The following is a 25,275-nucleotide window of genomic DNA, read 5'->3' on the forward strand; positions in this document are numbered from 1 at the left end:
GTTCCAGTTTGAAAGGCAAGGAGTTGCCATCCCAGGATGGTCCCACAGGCCAATGGTGCTCCAAATTATTTGAGCCCATTGCATGCAAGACATCCAAATTGCCACTTGTCTACACAGGACCCCTCCACTTGTAACCTTTCAATGAGACCTAGTAGGCAGATGCTGGGAAACCACCTTTATAATCTGCTTGTGAGCTTCCAAGGGAAGCTTCTGTGGAAGTCTGAATGTCGAATTGCTAGCTTTTGCTCAAGAAATCGAACAGATTTTCAGAATAGAACCCCAAGAATGTACCAGCTTCTGGAAACTCCCTGTCTCTCAATGCATGTTGTTGGCTTGCAGGAGAACCCCGGCTTCTGTGGCCAGCCCTACGATGGAGAAAACAGCACCGAGAGGACAAATTCCGAATCTTCCCAGAGCCCCAGCCCTTCTTCCTCACCTTCTGATCATGTCTACCGGAGAGGCATTCACACCGAGAAGGATGTCTTTAAGGTCCCTTCAGCGGCGGAGAAATTCAGGCGGTACAGCTACGAGGAGAACACCCTGGGGACCTGCGGCAGGTTCCTCAAGAACAGCGCCCGGAATCCCTTCCACCCGTACAAAAGGCAGTTTGCGGAAGAAGCCTTCCCGGAGACCCATCAGGCCCCACCCATGGACAAGCACCCCTTCAAACTGGCCATCATGGATGGTTTTGAAGAGATGGCTGGGCCCACGGTTGCCGGCGAGGCCGAGGTGTACATCACACACGTCCCCAGCCTGTCTTCAGAGCCGCCTTGGTGTAACGCTCAACAGTATAATAATCCAGGGCAGGAACACCACTCACAGGGGATGGTGAGTCCCTAGAATGTGAAGCAGATCCAGAGGAATAGGAAGACCCCACTTTGGGGTCAGGAAGGAATTGTCTCTTCCAGGGCAGATTGGTCTAGAAATCCTGGGTTTTTTTCCCCTTCCTCTGGGCATAGAGCAGGGGTCACTGTGTAGGGTCACCGACCTCCAGGTAGTGGCCGGGGATCTCCCGCTATTACAACCAGTGTTCCCTCTAAGCTCAGTTAGTGTGAGCTAGCTCACAGTTTTTTAGCCTCCAGCTCACACATTTTTGTCTCCGCTCGGGAAGGAGGGCTCCAGAGCAAACTAACTTAATGCAGCAGCCAAATCACTCGCTCACAACTTTAATGCCAGTAGCTCACAAAGTAGAATTTTTGCTCACAAGACTCCACGGCTTGGAGGGAACATTGATTACAATGTCTCCAGGTGACAGAGAGCAGTCCACCTGGAGAAAATGGATGCTTTGGAAGGTGGACTCTGTGGCATTATAACCCACTGAAGTCCCCTCCCGTCCTCAAACTCTGTCCTCCTCAGGCTCCAGCCCCCAAATCTCTAGGTATTTCCCAACCCAGAGATGGCAACCCAGTGCAGGGGGAGGTAGCTGTGAATTTCCTGCACTGTGCAGGGGATTGGGCTTAGGGTTGCCAGCCTCCAGGTGGTACCTGGAGGTCTCCCACTATAACAATTGATCTCCAGATAGTCAAGATCAGTTCTGCCGGAGAACAGGGCTGCTTTGGGGAGTGGAGTCTATGGCCTTACACCACGCTGAGGTCCCACCCCTCCCTAAACCCCGCCCTTCCCAGGCTCCACCCACCAAATCTCCAGGTATTTCCCAAACCAGTGCTGGCAACTCTGGTTGGACTAGATGACCCCTTGGGGTCCTTTACAGCTCTTTTTCTATTAACACCCCTTTCTGGGTCAAAACAAGTCCTTTGGCACTGCCCACCGGAACACACTTACTGCACAACAGGCATCTGTAGGCCGCATCACACGTCCTCAGACAATGTAAAATTATGTAGCGGCCAATCCACTAAGCAGGAGCAGACCTCAGCCGTATCCATGGAAGGAGAGGATGAAATCCCTCTAATCTAGGTAAAAAGTGAGAACTAAACTCTCCGATATTCCAGTGGATCACAAATGTACAGAAACGGCAATCTCTTCACCATGCTTTTTAATTTTACTACTCAGGGTCTATTGCTTCCAATACCTCTCCTGGAAGATAGTACTCAAATGTCATGCATTTACGTGGGTGTGCACACGCACACACCCAAACTCCTGTTTCGATTCAACAATCTCTTGAACACCTTGAAGACGGAGGGCAAGGGAAGGAATGTGTGAACACGTTAATTGACAGTCAAGTACGCTCTGTCTTCACCAGAGGCCTATATAGTCAGTGCTGCATGCTGGTTAGCAGGTTGGATTGAAACTGGGAAGACACAGGTTCAAAATCCTGACTCCGCTGGAATGACCTTGGGCCAAGTCACTGTTACGCAGCCTAACCTACCTCCAGGATTGTCGTAAGGACAAAATGGAGTCCGGGAGAGCAGTATTCCCTGCACTAAATTTCTTGGAGGAATAAGTTCGTTTGCTTAATATTGTCATGGAACTATGAAAGAGCAGCAGGGAGACTCCTCTGTGGGAGGGGAAATCGGTGTTTTCTTTGGAAGGGTTTGCTTGGGAGTGTGTTCTAATAGAATAACCGGACTTAGTCACATTCGCCTTACACCATTCTACCTCTCTCGTTCAACAGGATCCAGAGGTCAAACTGAAGACGTCTCCACTGGAGGGACAGCCAAGCCTGTATTGCTACCAACCTCAAGTGCCACAGATGTATTGCCCCTCGCACCCTTTCCCCCAGGTAAGCTCCACCTGCATCAACCTGAATTCGATTCCTGGACCCCTGGTCTTAATTCGTCCCGCGTTTGGTCTTTCTTGTCAAGCAAAAAGCCATGTCTAGGCCAGCTGTCTACCGGCATAGGCTAATCAGATGCCACGTCGAGAAGGCTACAAGAGGTCCCTGGACTCAGAGATAGAAGGCATCTGAATGGGGCGGGGTGCTCCCTCTAAGCCGTGAAGTCTTGTGAGCAAAAATTCTACTTCGTGGGCTCCTGGCATTAAAGTTGTGAGCGAGCGATTTGGCTGCTGCATAAATGAGCTTGCTCTGGAGCCATCCTTTGTGAGCTAAGACAGAAACGTGTGAGATGGAGGCTAAAAAACTGTGAGCTAGCTCACACTAACTCAGCTTAGAGGGAACACTGGCTCTTCTTAGCTATCACAGCCAATGTACTCCCTGATAAGAAGTAATCTGCAAAGGATTGTGTTTTTCCCAGAACCCACTGGCAAGGAGTTCAATGCAAGTACGTGGAAGGTGTGCAAAAGTATTCCCTTGGAGCTTTCTGTTGGATCTCTCCGGCCTGCAGTTTTCAAGGCAAAACGGCTCTTTTCCTCCCTTCCAGTTACTCCTCATTTGCTGAGCCTCTATCCTTCCCTTTCACTTTTTGCCTATATCTCTTCCATTAGCCCCACCTCAGACTCTTTAGCAGTTCGAGTGGCCCCTTTTATTGCCCCCATTCTTATTTCTAGCATGCCTGACTGTTACTATGAAGTTTCAGGATAAAAACTACCTCATTGCATTAAATACGGTTACCAATCCCCGGGTCAGACCTGGAGATGTCCAGAAACGACAACGGATTTGCAGATCAGGGCCCTGCGGAATATAGTACAATTCCGCAGGGCCTGCAAGATGGAACTGTTCTACCAGGCCTTTGGCTGAGGTGGCAGTAGGCGTTTTTTTGGTAGAAAAAGCCCAGCAGGAACTCATTAGCATATTAGGCCACACCCCCGACAGCACAGCTCATTAGCATATTAGGCCACACCCCATGACTTCCCTTGGCTTGCCCGGGCACCCCGTGGCTGCGGGACGCCCAGGCAAGCCGGCCCTTGGACAGGCCGGGGAAGGCACGGGGAGGCATTTAAATGCCTCCCCAATCCTTCCAGGGTCCACCCTGGCCCGCCCACCTTGGAGTCGCCAGGGTTTTTTGGCTGTAGTGGGCATAGCCAACTCTGAAGCCAGCCGGAACTCCGTTCTTGTGCATTCCTGTCCAAAAATAGCCGTACAGTGGCACACCTGAAGATCTTGGCCTTCTCTGCCCACGCTGCCCAGGTCAATTGCCCTCAAGAACCGTCCTGGCATCTGCCGAATGGGCTTTGTTGTTAGTCTTTATATCCCCTGCGCCAATGGGAGGCATTAGTAGGCACCTGAGGTAGTGGTGTCCTGTGTTGATTTTCAAATTTTGTTATGAACTGTATTTATTTGTACTGTTATTTGACTGTTGTGACCCACCCTGAGCCCGCTTGCGGGGAAGGTGGGATATAAATCCAATGATAAATAAATAAATAAGCAAAGATCAAACTTACTGAGATCACTTCCCCTGGAGAAAATGGCTGTTTTGAAGGTGGACTCTATGGCATGATACTAGGGTTGCCAAGTGTCTTACCTGGCGCAGCAGGGGGGAGTCGGTCCCAGCCTGGGACATTCACGCATGCGTGCCGCCATGATGTGGCCTGGAAGTGACGCTATCACGCAGGGCATGTCGTTGGGCGATGCTCTAGCAATCAGCCTGAAAACTCTATGGTACCATAGAGTTTTCAAGCTGATTGCTAGAGCGTCACCCGGCAATGTGCCCAGCATGATGATGTCACTTCCAGGAGACGCCATTGCCCCCGGCATGTCAGCCCAATCTGGACACTTTGGGGTTAGGGCCCTTTGGGCGGACAAACCCCCGCCCCCCAGGGGAATTACGATACCTTGCTGAGGTTGCTCCCCTCCCCAAATCCCACTTGTCTCAGGTTCTACCCCCAAATCTCCTGGAACATCCCACCCAGGAGTTGGCAGCCTTAAATGAAGGGGGGGGAGAAGCCCAGATGATCCTCCGATCAACTCCCTACAGTTCTCTGGTGCTCGGCAGAGCTGCTGACCCCTCTGCATTCACAAGAGGAGGTCATCTCCCCTTTGCACCCTGGCTGTGGCTGGGCGAGGGGAGAGTGACTCAAGAGGAAACCATCTCCTTGCTGACCTGCCCAACCAAGCCAAGCAGCCAGTCACCTGCCCATCTGCCGCAGAACAATGGCCTTCTTTATGCCCGCCCTGCCATTGTAAAGCTGGCAACGCCCAGCTCCCCAACCCAGACCCTCCCCGACCTTCATTTCCCAGAAACCAATAAAATAGGAATAGCTTTAAACGGCACCTGTGATGACACTTCAGCCTGCTCCTGCCCCAACTTCCAAGGAGACACTGAAACCAATAAAGTCAAAATTGCTCTGCCACACCAATCCCTTTTTGCCTGGCCTGGTAACCACAGGTGGGCAGGGCAGGAGAAGTCCTCCAGGGCAGCCTCCAGGCCTGCAGTTAAGTCATCAAAGCCAGGTATCCCAGTATGGAATTCCTCACCGATTGGTCCACCAGCTGTGCAGGTGTCAGGGCCTCTGAGATCACTTCCTCGCATGGGCGCAACATCCATCGGGACATCGCTCACCTATTTAAAATAGAACGAGACCTATGGAAGGACATGCGCGATAGGGCCTGAGGAGCGAACACTCAGATGCCCTGTATCTCTGGCCCAGGCAGGAGCATTTGCTCCCCAAATGTGGCACTGGAAGCTCCAGTCAGGATCTACCAACCAAAAACCTTATCACATTGTTTGATGTGGCGCTTGGAAACATTGCAGAAAAGGCAAGCAAGGTTATTAAGGGGTTGGAGCATCTTCCCTACCAAGGAAGGCTGAGTGTTTCTTTTTAATTCAGAGAAAAGAGGAGCAGAGGGGGGGAGGACGGTAGGAGGTTATAAAAGGACAAGTGAGGGACTTGAGGGGGAGCATCTCATTCCCCCAGTATCCCCGCCTCCACTATTTTCTTCTTTCTCTTCCCTGGCAGCCCCCATAGCCTCCCCCGTTTGTCTGCTTCCTTCTCTCCTGCCCACCCACCAGCCAACCTACCTTTATCTGCCCCCTCCATTTTCAGTTTTCGTTCCTAGCCACCCCCTGGCAGCCTCTCTCTGGGAAAACTGTGGACAAGTTGCATGGTGGCTGCTGATGGCCCAACTGAGTTGCATGCAGGGTTGTTTTTGGGCAGGAACGCACAGGAACGGAGTTCCGGCTGGCTCCTGAGTTGGCCATGCCCAGCAGGAACTCATTAGCATAATAGGCCACACCCAACAGCAGAAACTCATTAGGATTGGCTACATTTGGGGTGTGTGGCCTAACATGCAAAGGAGTTCCTGCTACAAAAAAGGCCCTGGGTTTTGACAACAAACAAGGTAAACAATAACAAGCAAAAGGTGGGTGTGGCTGGATAACCACACTTCTGGTAACATGGGGGTGCGGCCTAATGTGCTGATGAGCTGTGCTGTCAGGGGTGTGGCCTAATATGCTAATGAGTTCCTGCTGTTGGGTGTGGCCTATTATGCTAATGAGTTCCTGCTGGGCTTTTCCTACAAAAAGAGCCCTGGCATGCGTAGTGAGCCTCTGGTGGCTGCTGCTGGGCCTATCCTGGCGAGTCCTCCTCCATTAGGGGTCATGATAGTGGAGGGGGACAGGACCTTTTCCAGGGCTTCCAAGTTCACCCCCTGCCCCCCCCAGCTTTGCTTTACAGAAATGAAGACTTGGAAAGCTCAACAATATTGCTGTGGTTTAAGGTATACCAGGTCTCCCACAGGAGACCTGCTGTTGGTGCCCAGTTCCCCATTAAGACTTGCTAGGCCAGCAGGGGGAAACTGGGGGGGGGGAGTCCAGCATCCCCCTACCGTCATGACATCATTTCCTGTGCAAACTGGAAATAGCATCAATATGTTGGGGCGATGCTCTAGCCTTTGCCCAAACCTCTATGGTAAACCACAGAGTTTCAAGTCAACCCAGCAACCCCCTCCAGATGCCCCTGAGATCTCAGAATCTACTCTCAGTGGGCATCGTAGCTATTATTTGGGGGAGTTTTAATCGCACAGCATATTTCATTTTTTAAAAAATTCAGATTCTTCTGCAAACCTGAGGATTCCTTACGGGATGCAGAGAAATCCCTTGCTTGTACATGGTTCCATTCTGTAGATTTTTTGATCCCCACTCTATGGCCCAGTTCGGAAGTAGATATATGACATGTGAGGAGGAGGAAGAGGGGAAAGAGAATTTTTTTCTCCTCTCAGAAGTCTAGAATTGAGGAATAACTAACAGGCAGAAGATTTAGGACAGATTTTGAAAAAGTATTCCTTCACAGTGCATGTGTAAAACGTATGTGAGATGTGACATCGGTCATCACTAGATGGCTTTAAAATATGGAGTCCTGGAAAAGAGGTCCATGGGTGGCTAAATGGAACCTCTGTGTTCAATTCACATTATTTCTGAATGCCAGTTGCTGGGGGGCGGGGTTTTGACCTCTGTGCCCTGCTGGCTTTTCCAGGAGGCATCTGGTTAGTCTCTGTGAGAAATGGGATGCTTGACTAGATGGACCCCACTCTGGCTTTCTCCTGGTAGCTTTGCAGTCACACTCCTCATGCAAAAGGCAGGTGCCCATCTTCTGCCATGGGTCAGGTGTGCAACGCAGGATCTTTTGTTTCTGGCCTCCAAAAGGGAGCCGTGTTTCTGCCCTCCACAACACAGCAGGCACTGATCTGGGCACCCCGAAGAAATTACTTTCTTTAGCAACTTTCAATTATGTTGGGCTTTCCCCTAATAACTCGGGAAATGACCCAGGCATTTTAGAAGTAACTAAATATTCTGAAATATCCCTTTCAGTTGGGGCTGCCAATTCTGGGTCAGAAAATTCCTCAAGATTTGGGAGCGCAGCCTGGGAAGAATGGTGTTTGGGGGTGGAGTGCCATGGAGTCCCTCTTCTGAAACATCCCTTTTTTCCGGGGGGGGGGGGGGCGTTGATTACTGCAGTCTGGAGATCAGTTGTAATTCCAGGCAGGCCCATAGCTACAGTGGGGTGTCTCAGGGCCAGGCCCCCCAACTTACTGCCCAGGCCTCCTGACCAGTGTTCCCCCGGAGCCCTCCTTCCTGAGCTGAGACAAAAATGTGTGAGCCGGAGGTTAAAAAACAGTGAGCTAGCTCACACCGACTCAGCTTAGAGGGAACACTGCTCCAGAGCCAACTAATTTATGCAGTAGCCAAATCGCTTGCTCACAACTTTAGTGCCAGTAGCTCACAAAGTAGGATTTTTGCTTACTCCACAGCTTAGAGGGAGCATCGCTCCTGACACACATCCACCTGGTTTATTTTATTTTATTTTTCACACACGCCACAGCCTTGCCGCACTGAGCCATTAAGAACATATAAGAACGTAAGAGACACCAATGTTGGATCAGGCCAAAGGCCCATCCAGTCCAACACTCTGTGTCACACAGTGGCCAGAAATACCAGTGCCATCAGGAGGTCCACCAGTGGGGCCAGGACATTAGAAGCCCTCCCACTGTTGACCAGTGTTCCCTCTAAGCTGAGTTAGTGTGAGCTAGCTCACATTTTTTAGCCTCTGGCTCACAGATTTTTTTCTCAGCTCAGGAAAGATGGCTCCAGAGCACAGTGATTTAATGCAGTAGCCAAATTGCTCACTCAGAACTTTAATGCCAGTAGTTCACAAAGTAGAAATTTTGCTCACAAGACTCCACAGCTTAGAGGGAACATTGCTGTTGACCCCCCCAAGCACCAAGAAGACAGAGCATCACCTGCCCCAGAGTCCCTATCTATACCTTGTGGCTAATAGCCACTGATGGACCTCTGCTCCATATGCTTATCTAATTCCCTTTTGAAGCCGTCCATGCTTGTAGCCGCCAACACTTCCTGTGGCAGTGAATTCCATGTGTTAATCACTCTTTGGGTGAAGAAGTACTTCCTTTTATCCGTTCTAACCCGACCGTTCAGCAATTTCATGGAGTGCCCACGAGTTCTTGTATTGTGAGAAAGGGAGAAAAGTACCTCTTTCTCTACCTGCTCTATCCCATGCATAATCTTATAAACCTCAATCATGTCACCCCTCAGTCGTCGTTTCTCTAAGCTAAAGAGCCCTAAGCGCTTTAACCTTTCCTCATAGGGAAAGTGTTCCAACCCTTTGATAATTTGAGTTGCCCTTTTCTGCACTTTTTCCAAAGCTATAATATCCTTTTTAAGGTGCCTTAAAACGCCTGCCAGTGCCCTTGCCCCCCCCCCCTCTCTCTCGTTGTCTTTTTTTTTTTAAACTCGTTGCTCCTGACACAGACTTGGTGTGTGTGTGTGTGGGTGCACCCCAACTTATTTAAATCCCCTCTGAAGTAAAAATAAAATAAAATCTTGGCCTTGATTCCAGGCTCCACTTGGAGGTTGGCCACCCTACTGGGGTTTGGGGCTACTGCCCCGTTGAGAGTCAGATGGCTTTTCTACCTCACTGCTGACCTCCTGATGGTGGAAAAAAGACCCAAAGATTCAAACTTGGCCTGCTGAGAGAGCCCCACATTCCTCGCCTCTGGCTACCCAGAGTCTAATTAAGAACTAGAAAGGTTAAATAAACACAAATCTGAGGGCCAATTCCTAAAAACAATAAATGTGGAACTTAAATGTATAAATAGTACAAAATGATCCAAAATACATGTATTTGTTAAAAGATAATTTTTTTAAAAAAGTCATGGGCCCAACAAGAGTCTCAATACAAGATAAAACCGTACAGTGTACACAAATGAAACTATAACTGTTTTTTATATGTTTTATATGCTTATGTTTCACATTTATTATTTTTAGGAATCGGCCCTTGTTTATTTAACCTTGTTGATTTCTTGATTCAATTATTTGGGTTAAGTTTGTTGTTCCTCTCCTTTCTCTTCTTTCGACCCATCCTCTAACCATTTTGCATTGTCTTCCCAGTACCCCACTGGAGGCAGTTATCCCGTGACCTACATCTCTGCATCTCACTATCCCTACCAAAGAATAGCCCCTCAAAGCAACCAGGAACACCAACAGCCACTGTTTCCAAAGCCCATCTATTCATACAGGTAAGCAATCGCCCGCCTTTTCACCCTTTCCCTCTACGGCTACAGACTTTTCTAGGGCTTTTGGCACTTGGTAATATTTCGGCTGGGGCTGCGGTGGCTCAAGCGGTGAAGACGCTGAACTGCAGGCTGGAAGGTCGGTAGTTCAGCAGTTCGAGACCCGAGTGCCACACGACGGAGTGAGCTCCCGTCTCTGGCCCCCGCTCCTGCCAACCTAGCAGTTCGAAAGCAAGAAATTGCAAGTAAATAAATAGGTACCACTTCAGTAGGAAGGTAACAGCGTTCCATGCGCCTCGGCATCTAGTCATGCCGGCCACATGACCACGGAAACGTCTTTGGACAGCACTGGCTCTTCGGCTTGGAAACAAGGGCTGCCAAGTGGGGGCGGGTGGCAGGTAAACCCCCGCTTTGGAGGCCCCATTTCCGACGCCGCGGAATCGGGCCCCGGGGGAAACCCCACCCTGCGTACGCGTCACCAGAACGTGACGTGGGCACGCCGGGCACGCTGGGGGCGGGGCCACAGCCATACAAGGGAAAACTCTATGGTTTTCCCTTGTATGGCCGTGGCCCCACCCCCAGAGTGCCTGGTGTCCTCCCGTCACTTCTGGGTGACGTGCATGCGGCGCGCGTGCGCATGCGCCAGACGCCGGCCGGGAGCCCCCCACTCCCAGCGAAGACACACTTGGCAACCCTATTGGAAACAGAGATCCCTAGAGTCGGATTCGACTGGCTTTCGAGCAAGGGAAACCTTTACCTGTTGCCTTTACCTAATATTTTGGCTTCCCAGCCAACAGGATCAGTCCTGTCAAGCAACAAACACGCCAACCCCAACACAAGAGCGAGGCAACAAACCCACAACACTGACCAAGGAATGGCCCAGCGCCTTCTCCATCAGATAGGGCTGTCCACCCCAGGCTAGGGAATTCCTAGGAATTCGGGGGTGGAATCTGGGGAGGGTGGAGTTTGGGGAGGAAAGGAATGTGATGCCACACATCTGGAGCCGCCGTTTCGCCCAGAGGAACTGATCCCAGAGGTCTGGAGATCGGTTGTAGCTGTAGGACATCTCCGGGCCACCCTGGAGGGGGGCATCCCTACCATTCATAGGGTTGCCAGCTCTGGGTTGGCGTAATCTTCGTGGGGGAAGGTGCTCAGGAAGGTGCTCAGCCTCCCCCGGTAGCCACCCTTGCTCCTAGCAAAGCAATGCCTCTGGCCCAGCCCCAGCCCCCCCCCCCCGGGAAATTGGAAAGTCTACACCCTTAATACCTGAAGATTTTGGGGGTGGAGCCTGAGGAGGGCGGGGTTTGGGAGGGGGAGGGACTTCAGTAGGATATAATGCCATAGAGTCCACCTTCCAGATGGGCCATTTTCTCCGGGCAAACTGATCTCTTGCCACCTGGAGATCCGTTGTAATAGCGGGAGATCTCCAGCCACCACCTGGAGGTTCACAACCCTAACCATCAGACAGTCTGAGGGGGAGACCCCAGTCCAAAGGCTTAAGGTTTTCAGGTGCCCCCGACCACCTGTGGAGGATGGAAAGGGTGGGGTTGCCAGATCTAAGTTGGGAAACTCCTGGAAAGTTGGGGGTGGACCCTGGGGAGGACAGGGACTTCAGTGGGGTATGATGCCCTTGAGTCTACCCTCCAAAGCATGCATTTTCTCCAAAGGAACTGCTCTCTGTGGTCTGGAGATGAGGTGTAATTCCAGGGGATCCCCGGGTCTCACCTGGAGGCTGGCATCCTTACGAAAGGCCACCCCCAATCCCTGCAGGAGTAACTTGAGTCACTGAAAAGAAAAAACAGGCCAATGCTGCTCACCGTTCTTGGCTGTCAGGAAGCAGGCCAAAGCTTCTGTGTTTGGACAAGCTTTTGGCCTCCCTGAGGACTGGAGCGTTTTTAGCCAGCGTCCTTGCATGCATGGAGAGTTCTGCACAGGCTGAAGCCTGCAGGCGGTGTGTGTGTGTGTGTGTGTGTGTGTGTGTCTTGCTTTCATGGAGCAAAACCGGTCCAATTTAGTAAGAAGAGTGGTCATGATGTTGCTTCTGTTAGTTACAGTTAGAATGATTAGTTCCATGTTTCGCTTGAAATCTTGGGATTTATAAAGGACTAGGAAAAAGGCCTGTTGTGGAAATAAATACAACGGCCTCTAGAAAGAGGCTCTGGGCGGGTGCCACGGCCTTGGACACTCAGTGTCAATTTGCTGTGGCGACCTCAGCAGGGTATAATGACACTGAGTCCACCATTTTCTCCAGAGGAACTGATCTCTGCTACCTAAAGTACAGTTGTAATTTTGAGTTATCTCCAGCCCTCACCTGGAGATTGGCAATGATGGTTCCCCAGAGGGAAATAGTTGGTTTGGAGGGTGGAGTCTATGGCTTTGTACCTGTCCGAGGTCCCACGCCTCCTGAAACCTCACCCTCTCCAGGCTCCATCCCTCACATTTCCAGGAATTTCCCACCTGCAGTTGGCAACCCTATCTCCTTCCCAGCCAATCATCAACCAACCTTTATTTCCCCCTCACTCTTCAGCTTTCCACCCCACACACACCTGCAGCCTCTCCCGTGCTCTGAAGCCCCGACTGCTACGTCACATTGGCTGTCATATGGGGGCCACCTCAGCAGTATATAAGGATACAGAGCCCACCATTTTCTCCAGGGGAACTGATCTCTGCCATCTGGAAAGCAGTTGTAATTCTGAGTGATCTCCAGCCCTCACCTGGAGATTGGACACATTTTACCTCAGAACAGCAAAACTGTTTAGAATGTTAGAGGCAAAAGCCAATCAAGTCGCATATGCAAACAACCTCTGTGTTCCGAGGCAAAGGCCAATGAGGCTGCATATGCAAATAACCTCTGTATTCTGGCTATTGGGGGGGGAGGGGGAGGAACAGCAAACTGTTTAGAATGTTGGAGGCAGGACTCAGCCAAAGCAGCCAGTGGATAGGGAGACCCTCTGAATGACAGATCAGAGAGCGAACTGATTTTGGAGCGTGTGGAATGTTCTAGAGAAGTGCCACCACCATTCGGCTTTTATATATAAGGGAGATCAGGCTACGGGCCTGCAGGCAGGACTCAGGCAAAGCAGCCAGTGGATAGGGAGACCCTCTGAATGACACATCAGAGAGCGAACTGATTTTGGAGTGTGTGGAATGTTCTAGAGAACTGCCACCACCATTCGGCTTTTATTTATAAGGGAGATGCTGGAGTTGGCATAAGGAGGCCAGCCTCCTGGTGGGACCTGGGGATCCCCCAGAATGACAACTCATTGTCAGAATACAGAGATCCATTCCCCTGGAGGGTAGACTCTATGGCATTGTGCCTAGGGTTGCAAGCCTCCAGGTGAGGCCTGGAAATCTCCCGCTTTTACAACTGATTTCCAGCTGACAGAGATCAGCTCTCCCAGGAGAAAATGACGAAGAAGAAGAAGAGGAGGAGGAGGAGGAGATTGGATTTATACCCCGCCCTTCGCTACCCAAAGGTGTCTCAGAGCGGCTCACAAACTCCTTTCCCTTCCCCTCCCCACAACAGACACCCTGTGCGGTAGGTGGGGCTGAGAGAGCTCTGACAGAAACTGCTCTTTTTCAAGAACAGCTCTTACCAGAACTATGGCTTGCCCAAGGTCATCCAGCCAGGTGCAAGTGGAGGAGTGGGGAATCAAACCTGGTTCTCCCAGATTAGAGTCCGCGCACTTAACCGCTACACCAAACTGGCTCTGTGAAGGGTTAGGGTTGTCAGCTCTGGACTGGGAAATCCTTGGGGATTTGGGGTTGGGGTTTGGGGAGGGAGCTCAGCAGGGGTGTGGTGCCAGAGAATTCACCCTCAAACACAGCCATTTTATCCAGGGGAACTGATCTTGGTAGTCTGCAGAACAGTAGTAATTCTCGGAGCTATCCAGACCCCAACTGGAGGTTGGCAACCCTTAACCTTGTATGGCTATCAGTTAATTTTCTCAAATGTCTGAGTGCTTCTCCTTGAGCAGTTGTATTTTATCCTACCTCACTAGTTTATTTGTTTTCCAAGAGAGGCTTGGATGTCTGACCTCTCGGTCATAGAACTGTAGAACTGGAAAGGACCTCCAAGGTCATCTAATCCAACTGCCTGCACAATGCAGGAAATTCACAAATACCCCCCCCCCCAGGGACCCCTGCTCTATGCTCAAAAGAGGGGGGGGGGAACCCAACCCTCCAGGAAAATAATTCCCTTTCAGTTCCATACACAAAGAATTACACTTGAAAAGGTCCACTATGCGATTCACACCAATCCTCCCTCCCCCTGCTCCTCCTTTCCCCACTTCTGTGACTTTCCCTATAAGTGTTCCTAGAACGATTCGCTTTCCACGTATCTGAAGAAGTGAACTCTGACTCACAGAAGCTCATGCTGAAATAAAGTTTGTTAGACTTTGAAAGATGCAGCTGAATGTTTGTGTTTTATTTTGCTGCAACAGTCTAGCATGGCTCCCCCTTTCAGTTATATCCCGAGCCCTGTCCATTTTCTGGGGGGTAGTGTTGCCAACTCCGGGTTGGGAAATACCTGGAGATTTGGGAGGTGAAGCCTGAGGAGAGGGCAGAGTCCACCTTGCCAAGCAGCCGTTTTCTCCGTTTGGACTGGTCTCTGTCACCTGGAGATGAGTTGTAATCCCAGGAGACCTCCAGCCACCACCTGGAGTTTGGCAATCCTATCGGGGTCAGTGTTCCCTCTAAGCTGAGTTAGTGTGAGCTAGCTCACAGTTTTTTAGCCTCTGGCTCACACCTTTTTGTCTTAGCTCAGGAAGGATGGCTCCAGAGCAAACTAATTTATGCAGTAGCCAAATCGCCCACTCACAACTTTCATGCCAGACGCTCACAAAGTGGGAATGTATGCCCACAACACTCCACAGCTTAGAGGGAGCATTGATCAGGGTAGTCTTTTTTTTATGTCTGGCCCCTACTGATGGCCCAATTCCTCTTTTCCAGCATTCTCATCTTCATGGCGCTCAAGAACAGCAAGACCGGAAGCCTCCCCGTCAGCGAGATCTACAATTTCATGACCGAGCACTTCCCCTACTTCAAGGTGAGCAGCTCGAAGCCACATTTTGCTCTGCCGGTGTTCTGTTACATTCTGGCAAGGCAGGCCTGAAGGCTGATTGTGCCTCAGTCAGAATCCCTGATTGACAGGGCACTTCGGTTTTTAGGAAGTAGGCCAGACCATTCCTGTTTAGACAGGCATTTGGGTTCTGGGGGGCCGGTCTGGAGGAGTTTACTGGGCATCCCTCTAGGAAACTTGTTGTTGTTGTTGTTCAGTCGCACAGTCGAGTCCGACTCTTTGCGACCCCATGGACCAGATCACGCCAGGCCTTCCTGTCTTCCGCCGTCCTCTGAAGTTGGCTCAATTTCATGTTCGTTGCATCTGTGACACTGTCTAACCATCTCATCCTTTGCCGTCCCCGTCTTCTTTGACCTTCTAGGAAACTACTTCACCCCAAAGCCAGTTTGGTGTAGTGGTTAAGTGTGCGGACTCTAATCTGGGAGAACCGGGTTTGATTCCCCCCTCCTCCACTTGCACCTGCTGGATGACCTTGGGCAAGCCATAGTTCTGTCAGAGCTGTCCTTGAAAAAGAGCCGGTTCTGTCAGAGCTCTCTCAGCCACACCTCCCTCACAAGGGTGTCTGTTGTGGGGAAGGGAAGGGAAAGGAGTTTGTAAGCCGCTCTGAGACTCCTTTGGGTAGTGAAGGGTGGGGTATAAATCCAATCTCTTCCTCCTCCTCTAAATGCCCTCCATGCGAGTGGGAGCAGGCCAAGGCTCTGTGCAGGCTGAATACCACAGACCACAGGCTGGGGCCTTTCTACGGGCGGGGAGGCCCTGCTCTGCTCTGCTGTGTCCGGGGGTCATTTCCTGCAGGAGCGCACAGGAGCGGAGCTCCGGCAGTAAGGAGCCCAGGGGGTGGGCACATGCAACAAGCCCCTCCCCCTACTCCCAGCAGCCCTCAGTTGGGCCACGAGGAGCAAGAAGCAGCCAGGTAACTTGCAGAGCCCCCCCCCCAGCATGGCTTCAGGTACAAGCTCTCCCTCCTCTGTGAGGGCAGATCTGCGGATTCCCCCCCCCCATAGCTAGCAATCCAAAACAGTCCAGTGGCACCTTTAAGACCAAGTTTTATTCAGGTACAAGCTCTCCCTCCTCTGTGAGGATAGATCTGCACATTCCCCCCCCCCAGTAGCTAGCAATCCAAAACAGTCCAGTGGAGCCTGAGTGGTGGGTGTTGCCTTCTGACATACTACAGTTGATGTCAGGGGGTGTGGCATATGCAAATAAGTTATGCTAGTAAATTATGCTAATGAGCTCCTGCACCCCTTTTTCTACGAAATGACCCCTGGCTGTGTCTGTACCAGCCAGCCAAAATTGTTTACTTTCTTCATGTATAATCCCATTTTTTGTTGCATAACCTCAGGGCAAATTAATCATTTTGGCCATTATGTTGTCAAAGGCTTTCACGGCCAGTTGCTGTAGATTTTCCGGGATGTGTGGCCGTGGTCTTGGCATTGTAGAACCTGACATTTCGCCAGCAGCCGTGACTGGCATCCTCAGAGGTATAACACAGAAAGATGGAGTACTCTCTGTGTCAACGTGAGAAGAAAATGGTAGGCAGGTAATTTATATCTACTCCAGAAGGTGGGGTAGGGCTGAGTCATTGTCTTGTAGGAGTTCCCTAGGCTGTGGACATGCTAATGGAGGAGCTTTCCTGAGGAGGTTCTTTTGTTTCCTGAGGAGGTTTCCTGCTTCCTGAGGAGGTTGTTGAAATTCTAATCTTATGTGTAGTGCTATTGTCTGATGTAAAACCTTTTGTGTTTTTCAGGACAGGAAGCCATGTCCTATTTATTTTTAAACTCTCTTCTTTCCTGTTGAAATTCTTAGGAAGCAGGAAGCCTCTTCAGGAAACAAAAGAACCTCCTCAGGAAAGCTCCTCCATTAGCATGTCCACAGCCTGGGGAACTCCTGCAGGACAATGACTCAGCCCTACCCCACCTTCTGGAGTAGATATAAATTTACTGGCTACCATTTTCTTTTCACCTTGACACAGAGAGTACTCCATCTTTCTGTGTTATACCTCTGAGGATGCCAGTCACAGTTACTGGCGAAACATCAGGTTCTACAGTGCCAAGACCACGGCCACACATCCCGGAAAATCTACAGCAACTAATTTTGGCCATTTCCACACAAGTTATTTAGCCTGGGTTTGAAGCTATTGGGAAGCAGGTAGTTTTCTTACTATAATTTTGGCCATTTCCACCCAAGTTATTTAGCCTGGGTTTGAAGTAGGGTTGCCAGCTCCGGGTTGAGAAATACCTGGAGATTTTTTTTGGGGGGGGGGGTGGAGCCTCAGGAAGGCAGAGTTTGGGGCATGATGCCACAGTGTCCAACTTCTAAAGCAGCTGTTCTCTCCAGGTGAACTGATCTCTGTCACCTGGAAATCAGTTATAATAGTAGGAGATCTCCAGCCACCAGCTGGAGGTTGGCAACCCTAGTTTGAAGCTATTGGGAAGCAGGCAGGTTTTTTTAACTTCCCCATAGCAGCACCTCCAGGGTTTCCCCTGGCTTTCCCCTGATCTTTCCTCAGCCTGCTTAACTCTGAAGTTTTGGGAATGATCCCAGCAAAGCCTGGATAGCTGCCATGTGGGTGGGAAAGTTTGTGTTTTCCTGTTCCTGCCCACATGGCAGCCATTTCCCTCACATTTTCCTTTCCTCGAATCCTCCCTTCACCACTGGGGGACTCACTTGTTTTTGTTTTTAACAGGCAACTGAGTATTGTTATATAACAATGTATTTTATATAACAAATCCTGAGGGACCGCCTTTTCCCACATAGGCCCCAAAGAGCACTTCGGTCGGGGTCACAACACCGCCTAGTGACCCCGGGCCCTAAAGAGGCCAGGCTAGCTACCACGAGGGCCAGGTCCTTTTCGGTGGAACTCAGATATTCCAAACTTGATGTTTTACAATATTATGATATTCTGGAAGAAGATATCCGAAACGGAGATAATAATCTGGAGGCTTTGTTGAATGAGTGAAAACTAGACACAATCAGTTTTGTCTTATGCACTGTATCTTTATTTGCTGAATGAAAACCTTCTAGATTATATTATTAGCACTGTCATAAACCGTTGTTTTCCGTCTTGATTCCCTTTGCTGACTGCGGGGTCTTTCTGTTGTATTGCTGAGGCCAGTGATGCCACCAGGTCCAAGTTGCCTGCCGGAGGGTCCGCTTATTCCCTGGGTCAGGTAGACGGCTCAGATATTCACATGAATTTAAATGGCGCACACACAGTTAGGGAAATTTGCCCCATTTAAAGCCCCATTGAGAATAAAGCCTTTGCTCCTGAACTGCTCATCCACAAAAATAAGGAGAGAGATGTTGTCGGAGCTGGTTCACGCGACAGAAATTAAGCATCCAAATGGGTTAGGAGCTCTGTGGGGCGCAACCCTGCTATCTGAGCCCCCGTCAGTCACTGGATGTGTGCTAGTGGGGAGGGTCCTCCTCAGAAGACCACATTTCAGAGAAGCACAGCTTTAGAGCCAGGCTTTGTAGGTCAGGATGCTGCTCTATACTCAGGGTTGCCAACTGGGGGCTGAGAAATCCCTGGAGATTTGGGGGGGGTGGAGCCTAGAGTGGCCAAAGGGTAGAACCTCAGCAGGGTATATAATGCCATAGAGCCCACCCTTCAGTGCAACCATTTTCTCCAGAGAGACTGATCTCCATAGGCTGGAGATCAGTTGTAATTCTGGGAGGTCTCCGGGCCCCACCTGGAGGTTGGCAACCAATGTTCCCTCTAAGCTGTGGCGTCCTGTGAGCAAAAATCCTACCTTGTGAGCTACTGGCATTAAAGTTGTGAGCAGGAGATTTGGCTACTGCATAAATTAGTTTACTCTGGAGCCATCCTTCCTGAGCTAAGACAAAAATATGTGAGCCGGAGGCTAAAAAACTGTGAGCTAGCTCACACGAACTCAGCTTAGAGGGAACACTGTTGGCAACCCTATCCAGACGCCTGGCGAAGGCGTCCTACTCAGCACCTTTCAGAAAAAAAATCTACATTGCGTTCTGCTGTTTTCTGATTATTTTTCTCTCTTGCTATGGGGCACTTTACTAGGGTTACCGATCTGCTCTGAGCCTGCTGGCTCAGTAAGTAATAAACAAATACAATTAAATAAATAAACCTCCAGGTGGGACCTGGTGATCTCCTGCGGTTACGTTTGATCTCCAGGCGACAGAGATCTGTTCCCCTGGAGATAGGGCTGCCAAGTGGGGGCCACTTTGGAGGCCCGATTTCCGCTGCCGCGGAATCGGGCCCCGGGGGGAACCCCATCCCCGGCCTGCACGTCACTAGGAAGTGACGTTATGACGCCGGGCGCGCTGGGGGCGGGGCCATGACCATCCAAGGGGAAACTATGGTTTCCCCTTGGATGGTTGTGGCCCCGCCCCCAGCGTGCCCGGCGTCATAACGTCACTTCCTAGTGACGTGCATGCGGCGTGCGCGCGCTCCGGGATCCACCCGGGAGTCCCCCGCTCCGGAGGTGAGTACTACTTGGCAACCCTACCTGAAGAAAATGGCTGCTTTGGAGGGTGGGTTTCTCTGGCCTTATACCCTGCTGAGGTCCCTCCTGTCCCCAAACCCCGCCCTCTCCAGGCTCCACCCCCCAAATCTCCAGGTATTTCTCCACGCAGTGCTGGCAACCCTAACTTACACATTTGGGTACATGGGGTAATTTTTTTAAAAATTACATCATACAATACATTTTAGTTGGCCCTTCTAGGTGGGCAGAGCCCTTAGGCTGTTTTCTTGCCCGCTTTCATTCAGTACCTTGTGAAACCAGGCCTTGCGAATTTCTTGAGGAATCAAGGAAAGATACCCAGTTGCTCCCAGAACAGAGAGCCAAGGGGTGGGGCAGCAATTAATTGGGGACGATACAGTCCAACCACCACACAGGCTGTGAAAGCAGCAATGACACAACTGCTGTCCAATTCACCTTTGGGTGCACGGCCCTCGCAACATCGGGTGATGCAACCCCGGCTCCTTTCTAGTTGAAACACAACAATCCAACTCCCACGTCTGTGAAAAAAAAGGGAAAGAAATTTACACAGCTCCGCTGGAACGGCTCTTTGAAGTACCTCTCCCTTCTTCATAGAGCCAGCTTTAAAAGGAAGGGATTGTGCAAGATTCCATAACTTTCTAAAGATCAAGAGGGTTGCCGGGCTCAAAGAGAAGGTACTTGGGAGAATAAAAGTTAGTTATGGGTTTTAGCTCATCCCCTTTCTGCTTATCAGGTGGTTTCCACATGGGGAATGGCTCCTGTGACTGTTGATACAGCTTAGCAGCAACAGGGATTCCACATGGCAGGTTTCCTCACCGTTTCCCTGCTCTGTTGCCCCCACACACACACACACACAGGTCCCGTCCCGTCCCCCCCAATAGCTAGCAATCCAAAATAAGTTATGCTAATGAGTTGTGCTAATGAGCTCCTGCACCTCTTTTTCTACAAAATGACCCCTGCGCAGCCATATTTTCTTGGCAGAGCTCTGCTAAAACCCTTTCAGTGGTGCTTCTCACCATAACATTTTCCTTCTTGTCTTAGGCCTCTTAGGAATCCTGTCTGGAGTGGCGACTCGGTACTGTTAAGTTTGGTTTTGTGTCAAGGGAGATCCTGCAGTCCAACTCACACAGAAAGTTTAGATTGTCAGTCTGGAACTGTATTATAGCAACTCTCTGATGCTTGGAGGAAGCTTGGTGGAACACCAGGTTGGATTTAAGCAAATCTATTTCTGGGAAAAGAAAGAATACCTGGACAGCTGCTACACCAAGGATGCTACTGCATTTTGCAATGCTGCCATTTCAGTTTGAACCCCCCCCCCCCATTTTGATAGTGTTGCCAGGTCCATCTTTGTCCCTGGTGGGAGACTTTGGGGGGCGTTCTTGGAGGGAGCAGGGCGTCCCCAACATGATGACATGGGGATGTCCCAGCTCCAAGCCCCTCCCCCTCATGCCCGATCCTGCCAGAGGACCCTACCTGCCCGATCTCTGAGCAGCATCGCCGCACGGAGATTGGGCACGCGAGGCCCTGTTCCACCGGCTGTGTGCACCTAAAGGGGGACCCTTTAAGTGCCCGTAGCTGAGGGCCCCATATGCCCGATCTACAAGCAGCAATGCTGCTTAGAGATTGGACGTGCGGGGCCCTGTCCTGCTGGCTGCATGGGTCATTTCGTAGGAAAAGTGGTGTAGGGGCTCATTAGCATACTTCATTAGCATAACTTATTTGCATATGCCACACCCCCTGACATCACCGGAAGTGTGTCAGAAGGCAACACCCACCGCTCAGGCTCCACTGGACTGTTTTGGATTCCTAGCTATTGGGGGGGGGGACGTGCAGATCTGCCCTCACAGAGGAGGGAGAGCTTCTACCTGAATAAAACTTGGTCTTAAAAGTGCCACTGGACTGTTTTGGACTGGGGGGCTGGGGGAAGCTCTGCAACTTACCTGACTGCTTCTTGCTCTGACTGAAGGCTGTTGGGAGCAGGGGGGTGGGGCTTGTGGCACGTGCCCACCCCCTGGGCTCTTTACTGCCGGAGCTCCGCTCCTGTTCGCTCCTGCAGGAAATGACCCCTGGGGGGCGGGGCTTCACCCACCAGCCAGCTGGCCAGGAAGCGGGTAGAACCCTCCAAAAAGCGGGTAAACCCCACCAAACTGGGGGGGGGGTCTGGCAACCCTTTGATAAGTACAGAAGAGAGCAACTGAGATAATTAGGGGATTGGCACACTTTCCCTATGAGGAAAGGCTAAAGAGTCTGGAACTTTTCAGTTTAGAAAAGAGACTAAGGGGGGGGGGACATGAGAGAGGTTTATAACATTATGCATGGAGGGGGGAGAGTTGGCAGAGAGAAATTTTTTTCCCTCTCCCAAAATACTAGGACTCGAGGGCATCCAAGGAAGCTGATGGGCAGTAGGTTCAGGAGGGACAAAAAGAAATACCTTTTCACAGAGTGATTAAAATGTGGAAATCACTACCAGAGGATGTAGTGATGGCCACAGTAATAGACAGCTTTACAGGGGGATTAGATAGATTCATGGAGAATAGGCATATCAGTAGCTACTAGCCATGGTGACTGAGGGGAATCTCTATGTTCAGGGACACTAAACCTCTAAATCCCAGAGCCAGGAGGCAATATCAGGGAAAGGCCTCGGCCTCTATGCCCTGTTGTTGGCCCTCCATAGGAACAGGTTGGCCACTGTATGAGATGGGATGCTGGACTAGATGGATCACTGGCCTGATCCAGCAGGGCTCTTCTTATGTTCTTATGCTCTCTCTTCCCAAACCCTGGAGGCTTTATTTTTTGCATTCTGTTCTGTTTCCTCATGCTGATTTTTCCCCAGACAGTGTCTCAGTATTATTTCTGTGTGCAAATGGCAGAATGCTGACATCAAAATGGCATAAAAGAAACAAACAAATCAAGAAAAAAATGAGTCCAATAACAGCATATGATGGGGAGGGCAGGGAGGCAGTCATGCCTAGGTTCCCTGGAGAAGATCGGGCAGGGAACCCAGGCATTTAAATCCCCCTCCCTCCCTGAGTGTCTCCGCAGGCAGAGGGCGAGGCCTGGGCTCCTTACTGCAGGAGTGCCACTCCGGGGCGCTCCGGCAGGAAATGACCCCCGTGAACCCCCAAAGAAACAGAAACTGCTGTCCCTGTACTTCCCTATTGGAAGGGCTTGTCCAGCTGCATAGGGATCCCTTCCAAAAACACCATGGCCTTCTGAACCTTCATTGTAGGGGAAGAGTTCCCATCAGCAAAGAAGAAACCGGAGAGTCGTTGGCTTCAGCTGAACCCCAGCGATCCTACAGGGTCCGCATGTTGTTTGGAGACTGTGGCATGCGCACACAACTCTTGGTGCATGCCTTTCTGCGGTTGCACAAAAATCGTACAACCGGCTATGCTGCTCTAAGCTTGGATTTTGAAAATTCCGTGTCTATGCCTGGAATATTTTTCCCCCTTCAATTTTCCATCCTAATCTTGCATCATTAACTGCTTTGTGAGTTTCCCTGAAGGGAAGGAGGGCCTGGGATTTACCTAATGAAGCACCGAAAATATGAATTAAAAGGACGGGGAGGGGCTAATGGGTGCTCCTTTATAGAGGTAATGGAATGTGTTATTTATTTAAGGACTTTATTTATTCCCCTGCCTTTCCCCCTCAATAGGACCCCCAATTGGCTGATTTTGTTCTCCTCTCCTCCATTTTATCTCTGTATTGTTTGGGCAAAGTAAGCTTCTGGTTTTGAGTCTGAGCTTTTAACTGGAATTTCCAAGCAAGTTTGCATTGCCCAACAGCTCTCCTCTATTCAAGGAATCTTTCTGGAGTGTACAAAATGGCACCCCTGCCTCTAGGGTTGCCAACTTCCAGGTGGTAGCTGGAGATCTCCCACTATTACAACAGAAGTCCAGGTGACAGAGATCATAGAATCATATTGGAAGGGACCTCCAGGGTCATCTAGTCCAACCCCCTGCATAATGCAGGGAATTCAGAAATACCTCCCCTTCCACGCCCACAGTGACCGCTGTTCAATGCCCAAAAGATTACAAAAAACCTCCAGGATCCCCGGCCAAACTGGCCTGGAGAAAAATTGCTTCCAGACCCCGAAGTGGCAATCAGCATTTCCCTGGGTGTGTAAGAAAGGACCACAAGAAGTAAACACTGAGGCAACCCTTCCTGCCCTCCCTCTCATGATCTGCCTAAGTTCACACAATCAGAATTGCTGTCAGTTGGCCATCTAGCCTCTGTTTGAAAACCTCCAGAGAAGGAGAGCCCACCATCTTCTGAGAAAGCCGGTTCCACTGAGGACCCACTCTGTCAGGAAGTTCTTCCTAATGTTTAGCCGAAAGCTCCTCTGATTTAATTTCAACCCGTTGGTTCTAGTCCAACCTTCTGGGGCAACAGAAAACAGCTCTGTACCATCCTCCATATGACAGCCCTTCAAGTACTTGAAGATAGTTATCATATCACCTCTCAGTCACCTCCTCTCCAGGCTAATCATACCCAGCTCCTTCAACCTTTCCTCATTAAATAAATAGGACTTGGTCTCCAGACCTCTCACCATCTTTGTTGCTCTCCTCTGGACATGTTCCGGCTTGTCTACATCCTTCTTAAATTGTGGTGCCCAAAATTGAACCCAATACTCTAGGTGAGGTCTAACCAGAGCAGAGTAAAGTGGTACCATCCCTTTGTGTGATCTGGACACTATACTTCAGTTAATACAGCCCAAAATAGCATTTGCCTTTTTAGCAACTCATGTTCAGTGTATGGTCTACTATGACCCCTAGATCCTTTTCACACATACTACTGCCAAGACAAATCTCCTCCAACCTATAATTATGCATTTGATTTTTCCTACCTAAATGCAGAACTTTACATTTATCCCCATTGAAATTCATTTTATTTGTTTTAGCCCAGTTTTCCTGCCTGTCAAGATCATCCTGTAACCTGACTCTGTCTTCTACCGTATTTGCTACCACTCCCAATTTAGTATCATCTGCAAATGTAATAAGCATTCCCTCTATTCCTTCTATCAGTTCCCCAGGAGAAAATGGTCCCTTTGGAGGGTGGACTCTACGGCATTATACCCCGATGAAGCCCCTCCCCTCCCCAAGCCCCACCCTCCTCAGGCTGCACTCACAAAGTCTCCAGGTATTTCCCAACCCTGCCCACCTCCCAAGGCAATATTTTATACGAGTGAGGGCTTTGCCATCTAGGGGGTTGTCCCTAGAGTTGCCAACCTCCAGGTGGTGCCTGGCAATCCTCTGCTATTACAGTTGATCTCCAGGCTGCCTTTATTTATTTATTTATTTAATGAGATTTACTAGGCTGCCCCTCCCTAGAAGCAGGGCTCAGGATGGCTTACAACAAAATAATGTACAAATCTCAATTTAAAACTAAGTTAAAATAATCCAACAATTACCAACAAATAAAAACAGCATACATACAGTATATAAGATGGCGGAAGGAATTCCAGCTCCCCAGCCTCTATAGAGTTACATGCTGCTAAGGTAGGGTTGCCAAGTCACTTACTTGGCACAGCAGGGGAAAGTTGGTCCCTGCCCGGGACATGACGTGCGTGCGCGCCACGATGTCACCCAGAAGTGACGTCATCACATTGGGCACGTCACTGGCTGACACTCTAGCAATCAGCCTGGAAACTCTATGGTACCAAACCGGGCACTTTGGGGGTGGGGTTCCCCCCACTGGCCTGATCCAGACCAGCGAGTTGGGGGCCCTTTGGGTGGGCAATCCCCCGCCCCCCCAGGAGACCTGGCAGCCCTATGCCAAGGGGCCTCCCCTCCCCAAATCCCTCCCTCCCATGTCTCCACCCCCCAAATCTCCAGGTATTTCCCAACCCAGAGCCGGCAACCCTAGGGTTCCCGCTGGATCTTCCACATACAATT

The 25,275-nt window shown here is 50.4% G+C and overlaps 1 protein-coding gene across 2 annotated transcripts in view; it reads left to right on the plus strand.

Annotated features, from left to right (window-relative positions):
- FOXN1 (forkhead box N1) overlaps positions 1-25,275 on the plus strand; it is a 73,616-nt gene that overhangs the window by 34,876 nt on the left and 13,465 nt on the right. Inside the window, exons 3-6 of one of the 2 annotated variants that reach the window (XM_015421879.1) lie at positions 340-828; positions 2,570-2,680; positions 9,702-9,829; positions 14,774-14,870. In XM_015421879.1, the coding sequence (XP_015277365.1) occupies positions 340-828; positions 2,570-2,680; positions 9,702-9,829; positions 14,774-14,870 (825 nt within the window). The remainder of the gene's footprint in view (positions 1-339; positions 829-2,569; positions 2,681-9,701; positions 9,830-14,773; positions 14,871-25,275) is intronic. The other variant, XM_015421880.1, reaches the window with a different exon arrangement.

The sequence above is a fragment of the Gekko japonicus genome, unplaced genomic scaffold (assembly GCF_001447785.1).
Source record: "Gekko japonicus isolate JY-2015 unplaced genomic scaffold, Gekko_japonicus_V1.1 scaffold21, whole genome shotgun sequence".
NCBI lineage: Eukaryota > Metazoa > Chordata > Lepidosauria > Squamata > Gekkonidae > Gekko > Gekko japonicus.